Source organism: Meriones unguiculatus, chromosome 7 (genome assembly GCF_030254825.1).
Source record: "Meriones unguiculatus strain TT.TT164.6M chromosome 7, Bangor_MerUng_6.1, whole genome shotgun sequence".
NCBI lineage: Eukaryota > Metazoa > Chordata > Mammalia > Rodentia > Muridae > Meriones > Meriones unguiculatus.
This window is the reverse complement of record NC_083355.1, coordinates 65840156-65855018: the sequence shown is the minus strand read 5'-3', so window position 1 is coordinate 65855018 and position 14863 is coordinate 65840156. Positions and strand designations below refer to the sequence as shown.

Below are 14863 nucleotides of genomic sequence, written 5' to 3'. Positions count from 1 at the left end.
CAAAGAAAGCAGCCAGCTGACCTTCCTACTCAGCTAATGTCCCAGAAAAAAAAAAAAAAAAAAAAAAAAGCACTTTCTTCTTCTCCACACTGTCTTAAAATATCATCAACTCATTTTCCCTCCTTTCTGTTTAACTCTGGGTGAGCCTCTTGACCTACTGTTAACCTCATTTAATCTTGTTTACAGAAAGCTCTTGGGTTAAAGGTATGTGCTAGGGCTGAGCCACATCACTACAACTTGTTTTCAGTAAACAAAGCTTTAGGATTAAAGACTGAACCAGACCACAATTAGAAACAGGTTTTTATAGTTCACAGTCTTGAGGTTCACAATGAGATCAAATATCCTGCAACATACTACTAGCCATGCTTAAGCAGATTTACAATGAAAAGAAGCAAGTTGAACAAGAAGTTACAAAAGGTGCAACTTAAGAAGAAAGGGGGCACCAGGACGTGGATGGAATTAAGTCCTGTATTCAATGAGATAAACAGATTAAAGAAAAGTCTCAAGTTGAATAGGATAAAGAGAGTAGTGACCTCAGGGCAAGATCCCACCCAGCTAAGCTTTCAACTTGTGAAAAGGAAAAGCTTAGAGCCAGCCAGTTGTGATGATGCCTGCCTTTGATCCCAGCACTCTGGAGACAGAGGCTGGATCTCTGAATGTGAGGCCATCCTGGTCTACATTTTGAGTTCAGGACAGCCAAGCTTAGGAAGTGAAGGAAGTCATCAAAAACAGAAAGCTGTTAAAGATGTATTAGAACAAGGATGTCATGATTCAACCCCAGCAAGCAGCAGAGTTTGGTAGCTTTGGCCATATGGTTCTGGATGTAAGTAAAGAATAGATGAAAGGAATTATGGAATCTCCCTCCACAGCTAAGAAAAACTACTGGGACCAAGCATGTGTCAGGGATAGAGGCCTGTATAGAGGCCTAGAGAAGCCATTGTGTGAAGCTGTGAAGCTGAAGCCTAGATTGCCTTGGAGACTTCAAGCTGTTGAAGATGCCTGAGTCATGGGATATCTGCCAAGTAAAGCTGCTAACAAGGAGTAGAACTAGCCCAAGAGAGAGAAGTGTGTTGCAGTCAACAAAGCTGAAAAGAGTTGGAGATCTGAAGAGTGCTTTGACATCAGACATGGATATACAGAGTTTGGAGTTTGCCCAGCTGGTTTTTGGTCTTGCATTGGTCCAGCATTTCTTTACTATACTCCATTCCCCACATTTTAGAACGGTAATGTATACCTCGTGTCATTATATGTTGGAAATATATGATCTGCTTTTTCATTTTGATGTTAGAGGATTACAGTTAAGGGATTGCATGAGTCTATGCCTGGCTACCTCTGGGTAAATTTATCAGTGCACTAAGAGATAATTTGGCAGAGTTAGGTTGTCTTTACCTGCCAACATCATCTAAGATAATAGCAGGTAAAGACAACATCATCCATTATCTTAGATGATGTTGGCAGGTAAAGACAACCTAACTCTCTTCCAAATTTGCTCAGGGGAAAAAAAAATTACTTTTTAAAAAAATGTTTGAATTTAGGGAATTGTTTCATCAGTATACCTAAGATTCATAAAATGAATTCTGTCACAGTCATTTTTCTCTGTTATAAAATTACCCATGATTCAGTATTATAAAAACTATATTTAGCTCAAAACAAGTTGCCAAATTTAAGCAATAATGAGGAGAAAATCCTAATTACCTAACTAGAAAAAAAAAAGCACTAAACTTAGCATGGTTTAAAAAGAAGCATATGAAAACATTGAATACTTAAGTCATCTTTTGGAAAAATCACAAAGTAACTAATACATCTTTATAAGAGAGTTAAAAGAGAAAATAAATGTCAACAGGCCATTACTTCAATCCAATCCCTCTACCTGGATAAGGTAGCCCTAACAACCACTAGTTGCCTGAGATTCCAATCCAAAGAAGCATGGTGGTTGCCATGGTGACAATATGCCTCTTTTGGAACCTGGAATTCAGTAGTATAGGTACATATCAGCTTCATAACACCAGTGCCTCCTCCCACACTCTGAATCATAACTCAGGCTTTATAACTTCATGAAATGTGATTTCATCCTGACCTGTGTAAGTCATCAATGTTGTTCCTTTAGCATTATAATGCATGCATAAATGTCAAAAGAAATAATCTAGCTCATCCAACAATGTACACATACTCAGTAGACAATATTAAGTATATTGCCTTAATAAATTCTGTGCTGCTATTGGAATTTAATGTTTTCTTAATATAACTAGGCATGATTGTATTTCATTAATTTATGTCTTGGCTCATGGTTATAGATAACAGTATTCCTATCTTTGTTTAATAAGAAAATAATAAAAACATAACACCTAGAAACACTTTTATTTTAAGCAAAGTATCTTTTATTTCATTTAAATAACATTATTAATTATTAAAGCCTTAACCATTATAGTACCCAAGAAGAAAGCATCATATTGCTAACAAAATGCTGAGGAAAAACTATCAATTACAAAGTAGAGTACATTTGCGTCCACAGGTTTCTTTTCTTTTATGGTTTGTTGGGTTTCTGCTGTTGTTGTTTATGGGGTTTTTGTTTGGTTGGTTTGGTTTCTTTTGGGTTTTTGAGACAGGGTTTCTCTGTGTAGCCTTGGCTGTCCTGGAACTTACTCTGTAGACCAGGCTGGCAAGGGATCCACCTGCCTCTGCCTCTGCCTCCTGAGTGCCGGGATTAAAGGTGTGCGTCACCACCACCCACATTCAGTTTTTTGATTCATTTAGGTGACTCACATATAATAGACTATCAATATCATGCTACTACTTGCTGGGAGTTGGCCTGGTGCTATGTATTCTGATGAAAATTATTGGCCCCCAAGATATTCTTGCTGCCCAGATGAGCAGACACTCACATACCTCAAAAGGACGTTTGTAACCTTGCCTAAGAAATTATCCCTTATTGGTTGATTAAAAGGCCTATTCCTGGGCAGGGCAGAATGAGTTAGGTGTGGCTAGAGTTCTCAAGCTGGGAGGAGAGCAGGATCTGGGGGAGAGAGAGGGAAACAGGAAAAAAGAGGAAGGAAGAAGAGAGCCACAGTTCGAGTAAAGAAACACAAGGCAGGCTGGCTGGCATAAATTGAGGAGTGGCCCAGATGAAGAACAAGCAAGTATTTATGGAACTGTGGATAGGAGGTGCCTGGGATGGGGCTGGGAAGTAAAGGTAGTTTAAAGGGTTACTATCTGCCCTGTCCCAGGTGATATAAGGCTATTCTAAAATACAACAGGTGTCTGTGTCCTTATTATGAGGGCAGGTTAGATAATACCGCCATGATAATTATAGGGTTAATAATAAACATTTTTAGACCCTACATTTAAACTAACAGCAACAGCTACTTCTGAATTTTCTTTGACTCCATTGCTAGTTTAAAATAACAGCAGCATATTTATAAAAGCTTGAGCTGGAAACAATCTAAAAATCTAACAGTTACTAGATGGACATAACAACAACAAAAAGTAGAGAATAGTACTTTGCAACCTCGAGGAATGTATGGGTATATCATGAATTAACCTCAAAACATTACGCTAGCTTAAAAACAACAACAAAACCCTGAGGTCATATATTGTATAATTCTATCTGAACTATCCAATAAAGGCAACGTAGACAAAAACGACACAACAGTTTGAGAGATGGTTAAAGTGAGGATTAAGCATATGTGGAACCTTATTTGTGGGATGAAAATGTTCTGAATCTGATTTATAGTGATTGTTGCTTCATTTGACAAAATTACTAAAGATTATTCAGTTACATATTTGAAACAGAAGGTTTTTTGGCAAGTTGTATCTCAGCCAAACTGTAGGTGTGTGTTTTTAAGAGCCAGAGAACAGGGCTGCAGAAATCCCTGCCTGATGAAAAAGCAAAGACCAAACAGGCTAAGCAACTTGTTTAAAGTTCACCCAGCTGGATCACAGCAAACTCAGAAAAAAAAAATGACTGAAACTCAGCCTCACCTGCCCGGAACTCATTTTACTGAAACTACTCAAGGATTTTTTTTTTTTAATTTACTCCTTTATGGATTAAATTTATTCTTTTAGACATATTTTGGTGCATTATTTACTCTCTCCCACCTTCTTTCATTTATGTCACTCACAATCCCTCCCATTCTTCTTCACATATGCCCTTCCAAAATTCATACTTTTTTGTTTGTTTTGTGAGCCACTAACTGAATGCAGGATAGTCTGTGTGGCTAGGTTTAGAACTATTCACTGGGGTCTGGTGGGCCCACTGTCTGGCACACAATTCAAAGCAATTACTATTCCTCCCCCAGAATCATCAGTTGTCAAGTGTACAATAGAGAGAGAACTATTAAAGAAACTATAATAATTACATAGAAATATTTATTTCGAAGGGGATTCAGAAAGCACCAGAATTTGAGAAGCAATGATTGATTCAAATCTATAAAACATTCATAAATAAATAGTAATATGCAGAAAAACCAAATCCACGAAAAGTTCAGCTGTGATCTTCCAAGGTCTTACTATCAAAATGGGCAATAAAATAAATTAAGAATTTTCTGTCTTTTTGGGGTGAGCTATATTCAAGATTATTAACTGTTACTAATTTTATTTTGCAGGGTTTTATGTTACTAGTTTTTTAAATAAAACTTAAGTCTACAGAATAATACAAACTAATAACTATAAATGCAATGAGAGAAAAGGGAGTTACTATCATTTTAATAGTGATTCAGGCAAGAATGATGAATTGTTGTCAGACCAATTAAGTGTATGGTTAGTGGGAGAGCTGGACATTTAAGGAAGCAAACAAAAACACTTCCCAGGTTAAAGAAAAAATAATAATAAAATATAACATAACTAAATGCAAGTGTGGCCCCTAATTGGATCCTGATTTGTACAAAGCAACTATAAAACCTCTTTGGGGAAATAATTGTAAATTTGAATGTGCAATATTAACAAACGCTCAAATATTTTCATTACCTATGATGTTATCTTTGCTGTGTTTATAAAAGAGGCTGTATTAGTCAGGGTTCTCTAGAATCACAGAACTTATGGAATGAATATACATACATATGAAATTTAATGGGTATGACTTGATGACTTACAGGCTGCAGTTCAACTAATTCAACAATGGCTAGCTGTGAATGGAAAGTCCAAGAATCTAGTAGTTGCTTAGTCACACAAGGCTAAGGGTGTCTCATTCAGTTTCCTGTATATGCTGGAATCCTGAGTAGGCTCAAAGGCCAATGAAGGAATGGACGTGCTAGGAAGGGAGGGCATTCAGACAAAGAGCAAAAACTTCCCTTCTTCCATGTCATTATATAGGTTTCTGGCAGAAGGTGTGGCCCAGATTAAAAGTGTATCTTCCCACCTCAAGACTGAGACCAGCGGTTTGTTTTCCTTCCTCAAAGATCCTAGAAGTGGATTCACCCACTTCAAACCAAGCAGAATATCTCTCACAGGTGTGCCCTCCATTTCTGGACTGTAGTTCATTCCAGATATAATCAAGTTGACAACGAAGAATAGCCGTCACCGAAGTGAAGCGCCAGAATTCTATGGACAACTTCAAAACACTTCAATGACTTTGAAACTGAAATTCAAACCCAAGTCTTAATGTCCTAATTTACTGTTCATTGAATGCATATAAAACATAATAATTGCATAGAATTTTATACAAGTGTTCAAAGAAGTGACCTACCTGGAATACGTTTTTATTCAAGTACCAACTGAGGAAACAGAAATTCAGAAGTAAAAGGATCCTATTATTGGTAGCTTATTAGGTTCATGATAACAAAATGTATCCAAAGGGGAAAAAAAAAAAGTGAACGGAAAGGTCTGCTCTCATTGGGCTAAAAACATCTAGAATAGCTAGTGTCTTACTGCATGCAAGAGGCTTGCAATGCTTTGAAGCAGCAAACTCCATTCAGCAGTCCAAAACTACATAAAATCTCTTAAACCTTTTCTATTTCGCTGCTTCTTACAACTAGAGTGAGCTACTTCGCATGCTGAGAATTTGAAGGGCTTTGTTTTAAAAATTCCTTTCTTTGGGGGCACCAAACTAAAGAAAAGTACTCCTCTCCAACTTGTTTTCAGGAGTATCAGACAATATTAAAATATTTATCTTAATTCATGTTATATTTGTATACAGGGGCATGTTGTTTCGGCAGTGAACATACACGCTGGTACACTGACATCTGTGTCTACAGTTCTCTTCAAAGACGCTTCAGTGACTTTATGAAACTGAAAATTAAAACCTCTCTGAACTTCCTAATTCGCTGTTGTTACCACTAGGTGATCGTTAGCTATTAATAAAACATACTAATTACACAGAACTTGGGCAGACAAGAATTCAGACAACCTTTGCGTCTAGGTACCAGCCCTAAAGATGAATATCGTTAGTCATTTTTTTCCTGCCCCTCTAAATACGAAGGGTAGCGCTGTCGTCTCTCGCTCACATTGGCGCGTGAGCGGCCTCTGCACGTCGGAGAGGGCGGTCAGGGTACCGCCATGACCCGCATTTCGGTAGCCTATTGTCCTGCTCTGAGCAAGTACGACGGAGAAAGACGCTGCGTGCAGAGCCTCGGGCGCCGCATCCTCAGCCCAGCGACTGAGAAAGCGTCGGGACTTCGCGCATCTCGCCGGGTATCCGCCATGAGCACGCTGCAGGGGCATGACCTACCCCGCGAGGGACGTCCTACGTGGCCCCGCCCCTCCCCGCTGGCCCCGCCCACCGGCTTGCTGGCGTCCTGGATCACGTGCCACGCGATCCAGGCAACCAGGAGCTCCCCGGTTCCGGAAGTGGCGCACGGCCGGGCCAGGCTCCGCCCGTCGCCGCTGACGTCAAGCTCAGTCCCTACCACTACCGCTCCTCCGCTTCCGAGTGCGGGGAGAGCCAGCGTTTCCTCAGAAGCAGCGCGGCCACCTTCGGGCCCCGGGTCCGTTCGAGCGAGGGTTTTGAGGCTGGTGCCTGCGCTTGGGCCGGGCGCACTTGCGTGCGGTACGGAGAGCCGGCGCCTGGCGCCGCGCAGGCCTCGCGGCCAAGCTTGTCCCCCTCTCCGCCACTCGGCGCTGCACTTGGTTCCGCCGAGGCGCACGACGGTTCCGCCCCCTTCTTCCTTGTCATTGATGTTGTTGTTCTTGTCAGTGCCGCAGCCCCGACCGCCGGGAGCGCGAACCCGAGCCGGGGCCGCCCGGGTGGTGCGGCGGCGGCGGCGGCAGCGGCTGCGGCGGCGGCAGCTGCGCCGGCTGCGGGGCCTGCTGCGAGGACTGCGCGGACGGCCGGGGACGGGCGGCCGGCGGCCGGGCCGGATGGCTCTGTGCGGGCAGGCGGCCGGCGCCGCGTCGCTGCCCAGCGAACTCATCGTGCACATCTTCTCCTTCCTGCCGGCGCCCGACCGGCTGCGGGCCTCGGCCTCCTGCTCGCACTGGCGGGAGTGCCTCTTCTACCCGGCGCTGTGGCCCCAGCTCCGCATCTGCCTCCGCGTCTCGCCGGCGGAGCAGCCGCGGCTAGAGTTCCTCATGCGCAAGTGCGGCTGGTTCGTGCGGGAGCTGCGCGTTGAGTTCGCCGCGGAGAACTACCTGAGCGGAGACGGCGGCGGCGGCGGAGGCGCCGCCGACACAGGCACCGGAGGGGAGGAAGGTGAGGCCCTGCAGCTCTCCTCCCGCTGGCTGGAAGTCCTGCGCATCTACTTGGAGCTGGTGTTGTGCGTGCTGCTCAGCATCCGGAACAACAGGTAGGCTTGCGCCGGGGGCACGAGGGTCTCCCCTTCCCCTTGCCAAGATCCGGTGGGATGCGCCGGCTCTCCTCGGCGTGGCCTTGTGTAAGTGCAGCTATGGGTCCTCACCCGGTGATAACGGGACTTGGCGCGACACTTTATCAGACACCGGTTCCTGCGCCTGCTAGGCGTGGTTTGTTTCATTCATCCGTTCTTGGTCGTGGGATAGAGCTGCCGGGCAGTGTCATTCATATTTTATGCGTGGGAGAGTTAGGAGTTAAGAGTGAGACCTATGCAAGATACAAGACGGTTTTCTGATTCTGAATTTGACTGTTGGTTATCATTGGTAATTCATGGTGAGGGGGTGTAAATGATTTCTGCTGGTGTTCATGATTACAAGAATTAACCTGTAAGAATTCTTTAACAGTCCTTTTCTTAGCTGACTTTGTTTCATTAGGCTAGGCCAGGCCCGAAGAGTGGGAAGAGTGCTTGCTAAAATTATTGAAGAAGATTGTCAGACTTGAAGCCTCACCCCATGCACCATAAGACTGAGCTTATTCCCAATTATTCACACAAAAGTAATGCAGTATAACTTGGGGTAGGGTAAAGAAGGTGGCCAAAGTCCCTGGGGAGTAAGTATAAAACTGTCGTTTTGCATCAGGACTTTGCTATAATTACAGCTAGAGGTCATTTCCAATATGCAGACTTCAGAGCAGACTCCATATCCTAATCAATATTTCTCTATTGTCCTATGAAAGTCTAGTGTCCTTCGAACCATATTTATATTTTCTGTATCTGAGTATTCCAACTTTACAACAACACTCTAAATTTGGGAGAAAGTTTAAAAAGAAAAAGAAAAAAAGACCTTACTTACATAGTTGTAATTGTAGCAGTCAGGGCCAGGGCAAAAAATACTGTCCCACTTTACAGACCTAAAACGAGTGCTTAATAGGTCAAGTGATGTGCACATTGTCTTATGGCACTGTTCTTTTCTAACAGCAGTGCCCTTCCTTTCTCAACTAATATCCCATCGTCCGTATGTTAAATAGGGTTGGGAATAGGTTGGGGTTAATGCTAAGCCATAAATGTATAGATTACACTTTTTCTCATAATCTATGTTTAAATCAAGAGGTTAAGCAGGACAGTAGTGTGGCACATGCCTTTAATTTCTGTACTGGAGGAGGCAGACTCAGGGGGATCTCTGTGAATTTGAGGCCAGTCTGAGCTACAGAGAGTTCCAGGGCTACACAGAGAAACCTTGCCTGGAATAGATTAAACTGTAGGTATTATAGCATCATACTGTATGTGGAAGCCAAGCATGAAACACATCTGGAATCCCAGTACTTGGAAGATCAGGAGTTCAAGGTCATCTTCTGCTCCATAGCAAGTTCAAAGACAGCCTGGGTTTTGTGAACCCCTGTCTTAAGAAAAACAACAATACAAAAAATTGTTTATGGGAACATAGCTCCATTATTACAGGGCTCTGGCTGTTTTCTAAGCTTTTCACATTTTCCGTTCCACTTCCTTGTGTTGATTTTGTCAAGATAGACTACAAAAGGCTAAAAATACTCTTTCTTAATCAGATTTGAGGTTTTTACTCAGAGTTGACATAGCCGAGGACCAGCTGGTATGTTCTGAAATCAACTAGCCCTGCAAAAAAAAAAGGGGGGGGGATGGGACAGGTAGTGCCTTTGATTTAAATAAGAACAACTTCTCACAGTGCCTAGTTCTTTTAGGAATTTTCTAATTTATGGGTGGATCTATAGCATTTATACACTATAGTAGTATACCACATTTTGTCTTTAATTTTCTTTTTCTTTTACCCTGGCCAATTAAGTTTCTATCCTGATGTACTTGTTTGTGAGTCCACATGTGTCTGTTTTTCTGGGTCTGCTGTCGCTTCTCACAATCATCTGTGATTGTAAGGTTTCCCTTTCATCTGCTGTAGTAATGAGACATTACCATGGTGCTTTGATAGCATATTCAGAATATGTGTGTATATTATTTGTACTAGTGCTTTCTGTTTTCAAACAAAATCATGTTGGACTGGAGTGTAGCTTAGCTGGTAAGTGCTTTTCTAGCACTATTCTACAAGAAGCCCTGGGTTCAGTCCTTAGCACCACTTAAATTGGGGGTGGTAGCACACAATTACACTTCAACACTTGGAAGAAGCAGAAGGATCCAAAACTCAGGTCAGCCTTGAAATAGCCCATAGATACTTTAAGGCTAGGGTAAGACACAAGACCCTTTCTCTCTTTCTCTCTCTCTCTCTCTCTCTCTCTCTCTCTCTCTCTGTCACACACACACACACAAAAGGTATGTGTGTTTAATATTTTGGAAATAAGTTAATGTCATGGTTATTTTTGGAAATATCTACATACTCTGATACTGGAAGTATTCAAATGTTAAAAATGTAAATGAGACTTTTCTTTCAGTTAAAAATATAAATGAGAGTTTTCTTTAAAGCTTTAACAAATTAAAAGCATTTAAAATTAAATTTCTTATTTAAAATTTAAAAATAAATTTCTTATTCACTAACTTTAGTCAAGCCTGTGACTTTCTTTTTTAACTTTTAGTGACATTTGTGATTCTGTAATTAAAAACTACAAACCTAAAACAGTGTATTAACAATGTCACTTAGTAGTATTTTGTTTGTTTTTAAAACAAGTGTTTTCCTAGTTTCGAAGAACAGATGTGTGCTACCACTGCCAGTTTAAGTGGTGCTGGGGACTGACCTCAGTGCTTCCTATATGCCAAAACTTAATAACTAATGAGAAATGTAAACATTAGACATTCTTTTTGGTTATATTGCTCTTGCTTTATATCTGCCACTTTTTTTTTTTAAGTAGAAAGAAGAGTTTGAATCATACTGTATCAGAAATTCTACTTCCAAGCTTTCTGCTGAATTGCTTTACACAATTCATAGTTATTTTCTTTTGTTCCAGGTATGTTCATGCCTGCAGGAAAATAACTAAAATGTCAATCTAGAGTTGTGAGGTATAATCAAGGTTATTTGATCATCTGAGGAAATAACTGGCAGTTTATTTTTTTTATTTGAATTACATATATTGTCAATGATTATGACTGCCACACTGGTATCATATGTGTTAGAAACAGATGATAATCAACAGAGGTGAAAGTACCTCTTGGAAGGTAAAATACAGGGTTTCAGAAATCTTTTCTCTTCAGAAGGCAAGAACTGCTGCCTTGTCTAGAGATGCAGTAAGAGCTGATTAAAATGTTTTTGGAGGTTTGTTTGTTATGTTTTGTTGGGTTTTTCAGTAGCCTTGGCCTTTCTGGAACTAACTCACTTATTCACACATTCTCTCTCTCTCTCTCTCTCTCTCTCTATATATATATATATACACACACACACACACCAGGCTGGCCTCAAACTCACAGAGATCTACCCACTCCTGCCTTCCAAGTGCTAGGGTTAAATTTGTATACCACCACAACCAGCTTAAAATGTGTGTTAAATGAGTTGAACTTCTTCTGCAATGGTTCAATAAGAAATTCTAACACCTTCAAAACAAGTTCAGACATACATTTGTAGCTTTCTGCCAAAGTTTCAAGTTCAGTACTTAGTTTTGAAATGCTTTGTTTCATACTTAGGAAAAATGAAAATCTTAAACTTATCAATAAGATTCAAGATAAAATATAATAGGCCCATCCATGAAAAGTACTCTTTTTGCTCTGCCCAAAGTTTATTATGGATAGGAGGACCTCCCCTATCCATGAACTTGGAGAGGGGCATCGGAGGAGATGAGGGAGGGAGGGTAAGTTTGGGAGGGGAGAAAGGAGGGAGCAATAGCTGGGATAGAAAGTGAATAAACTGTAATTAGTATAAAAAATAAAAATAAAAAAAGTTTCTAGGCAAAAAAAAAAAATACTCTTTTTAGGAACATTTTCTGAATTTCATTTATCCTAGGCAAGTGCAATAGTAGATGTGAACATAATTGATATCATCGAAATGATCCTTATCTTCCCTTTGAACACATTTAATATAAGTTTTTCTGAACTGACACGGTACTATTTTCTTTTTCTTTTCTTTTTTTAGATTCATTACACCAGGCCAAAGAAGTTATGTGTGGGGTTGTTTTTTCTTCTTTAAAATTTTAGGCTTTGTCTCTCCATACTATTTTGTAGACTGGCCATTTTATGGTTACAGCAACTTCCTTATTCTCTGTGTTTGTCTGCTTTTTTTTTTTTTTTTTGTTCCTATTAATATACTCCGGTTAAATTAACTGATAAGAAGAAAAGTTGCCAGGCTTTGTGGTGCACACCTTTAATCCCAGCACTTGGGAAGAAAGGGCAGGTGGATTGCTGTGAGTTTGAGGCCTGCCTGGTCTACAGAATGAGTTCCAGGACAAACAGAGCTACATAAAGAGACCCTGTCAAAAAGTCGTAATTTTTGCTTATAGTTTTGAAGATTTCAGCCCGTGGTCAGTTGCCCTCTTGCCTTTAGACCTATCCCATCTTTTGAATTTTCCACCCTCCGGAATTGCTCAGGCAATACTCTAACCATGGACTTTGAGGATAATCCATATCCAAATTTCAGTGTTATCTTATAAAAAAGGTCTATTAATAATTCTTAGATTTGGTCTTGTAACTTGACATACACATTAAGGAGTCATATCACAGTGAGTAGTAAGAAATAATACTATAACAAGTCCTGTTAAAAACACAACCTAAAGTCTGGGGAAATGGCTTAGAGAGTTAGAGTATCTGCTGGGGAAGCATGCGGACCTGAGTTTAAATTCTCAGTACCATGTACAGAAAAGCCAGGCATGTAACCTCATCATTGAGAGCAGAGAAACGATATGGGAGCTCACAGCACAGTCCACTTAGCTGAAAAGATGAGCATTCTGTTCATTGAAAACCACAAGAGAGAATAAGATACCCAACAGCCTCCCCTGACCTCAGTGTGCATGTATATGCAGATGAGCAGGCACGCCTGCATATACCACACTGTGCACACACACAAAATACATCCTAACAACTACAAATGTTCTGAATATGGTGGCACACACCTTAAATACCAGCACTCAATAGGCAGAGAAGGTGTAGCTCTGTGAGTTTGAGGCCAGCCTGGTCTACATAGCAAGTTCCAAGCCAGCTAAAAGTACATAATGAGACCTTTCTCAAATAATTATACAAAGGAGTAGGAGATAAATTCATGAAAAACATATTCAACATTCCTAGCCATTAGGAAAATGAAAATAAAAATTACATTGAGCTTCCATCTCATCATAGTCAGAATAACTATTGTTAATAAAACAGCAAATGCTGGTGAAGATTGAGGGAAAGGAAACTTTGTGTTGATGATAGGGATGGAAATTAGTGCAGACACTATAAAAATCAGTATGGGAGTTTCTCATACACTTATGATTCAGCTATGCCAAACTTTAGTATATATCTGAAGAAATCTCAGTCAACACACAGCAGAGACACTTGCACATCCATGTTTATTACTATGCTATTCACAGTAATCACAAATGAAATCTGCCTAGATGTCTGTCCATCAACACATGGTTGGATAAATAAATGTGGAATATACACAAGAGCATTTTATTTAGCCGTAAAGAATAGAAACACCATTTGCAGAAAAAAAAATGGATGAAATGAAAGATCTTCATGTTAAGTGGAATAAGCCATACTCAGGACTACAGTTATCACATTTTCTCCAATGTGTATTATCAAATATAAATAAATATAAAATATAAGACATTAAGACTATCTAGAAAGTAGACAGGAACAGGCAGAAGTGGAGAGAGGAGGAGCAAAGGGCAGTGAGGGGTAGACATACTCTGATACATTATACTCATGTGTAAAAATGTCATTATGAAATCCATTATTTTGGATAGTAAGTATACATTGTTAAAATACATCTTAAAAATAAGAGTTCTTTAGCCAGATCAGATACTATCTCAGTTGATAAGGAATGCCTTGAAGATGTCTTCAAGGCATTGAGCCTTTCTTTTCTTGAAAGAAAATGTTACCCAGCAACTAACAAATACTATATGAGACATCTTTCATTGTGATGATCTCACTGATTGTTACTTGCTTTAAAAAGCTCATTTATAAAATAAATATAATTTGAAGATCACTGAGAATAAAGGCTAATCAAACTTCCTGGGAGAGCTGCTATGAGAGGGTTTGGATATAGTACAAGATATAGTCTTATGTTTATTGAAAATAGAATATAAAATTCAAAGGGACAAAAAAAATATGACTTAAACCACTGAGAAACTATAATGAAGCTATTACATCCATTTTAATATAGTGTTACGTTTGAGTCAACCTTGGAAGAGTTCTCCTAACTTCAAACCTAATGTGATAATTAAAGAATCATGGGCTATTTTTTTCTTCTAAATAATGAGAGTGTGTGCCAGAAAGTGTAGACAGACTCCTTTTTTCTTATGACATCTACTTTCTAGGGAGACAGTACCCAAATAAAAGATCTCTGCAAGTTATATAAATGAAGAGAAAGTGTAACAAAAGGAGTTTGGGGCTGGGGAGAGAGCTCAGTTGGTTAAGTCCTTGCCACACATGAATAAGGATCTGAGTTTCATCTCCAGCACCTACATTTAAAGAAAAAAAGTGTGCTTACACACACTTGTAATCCTGGTGTTGGGGAGGTAGAGTCAGGCAGATCTCTGGTTCTCCCTGGCCAGCGGTTCTCTCACAGGTCTCAGTGAGATGACCTTTCTTAAAAAGCAATATGCTTTAACAACATACAATCACATCCATACACACAGGGTGACTATAGTTTGCGAAGTAGATATTTAGAGGAGGTTATTGTAGTGACCTAAGTTACAACAATAGATAGAGTGATACACAAAGACCTCTTTGCAAAAGGTGTTTAGAACTCTATGGTGAATGACTAGACTTGCCCTCTGTGTCTCAGGGCAAATAATAGTCCAAGTACAAGGAGCAGTTCCATAGCCTGAACCTGACAGAATTTTTGGTCAGAAAAGAGTGATAATCAGGGCAAATGAATAATTGAGTCATGTCAGGAAAAGCTCTGAGAGGCAGAGGGGAAGAAAGATGGAGCTATATGAGCTTGTACAGTTTTCTTACTCATTTATTGCTATGAAAAGATACAATGACCAAGGCAACTTATTTTTTTAAAAAGGTGTTTAATTGGAGCTTGCTTACAGTTT

General features: G+C 40.2%; 1 protein-coding gene across 1 annotated transcript in view; it reads left to right on the top strand.

Moving 5' to 3' along the window:
• The first annotated feature begins 6818 nt into the window (after positions 1–6818).
• Positions 6819–14863, top strand: part of Fbxo33 (F-box protein 33) — a 29557-nt gene continuing 21512 nt past the window's right edge. The window contains exon 1 of the mRNA XM_021645768.2: positions 6819–7715. Within this exon, the coding sequence (XP_021501443.1) occupies positions 7108–7715 (608 nt within the window). The 5' untranslated portion in view covers positions 6819–7107. The remainder of the gene's footprint in view (positions 7716–14863) is intronic.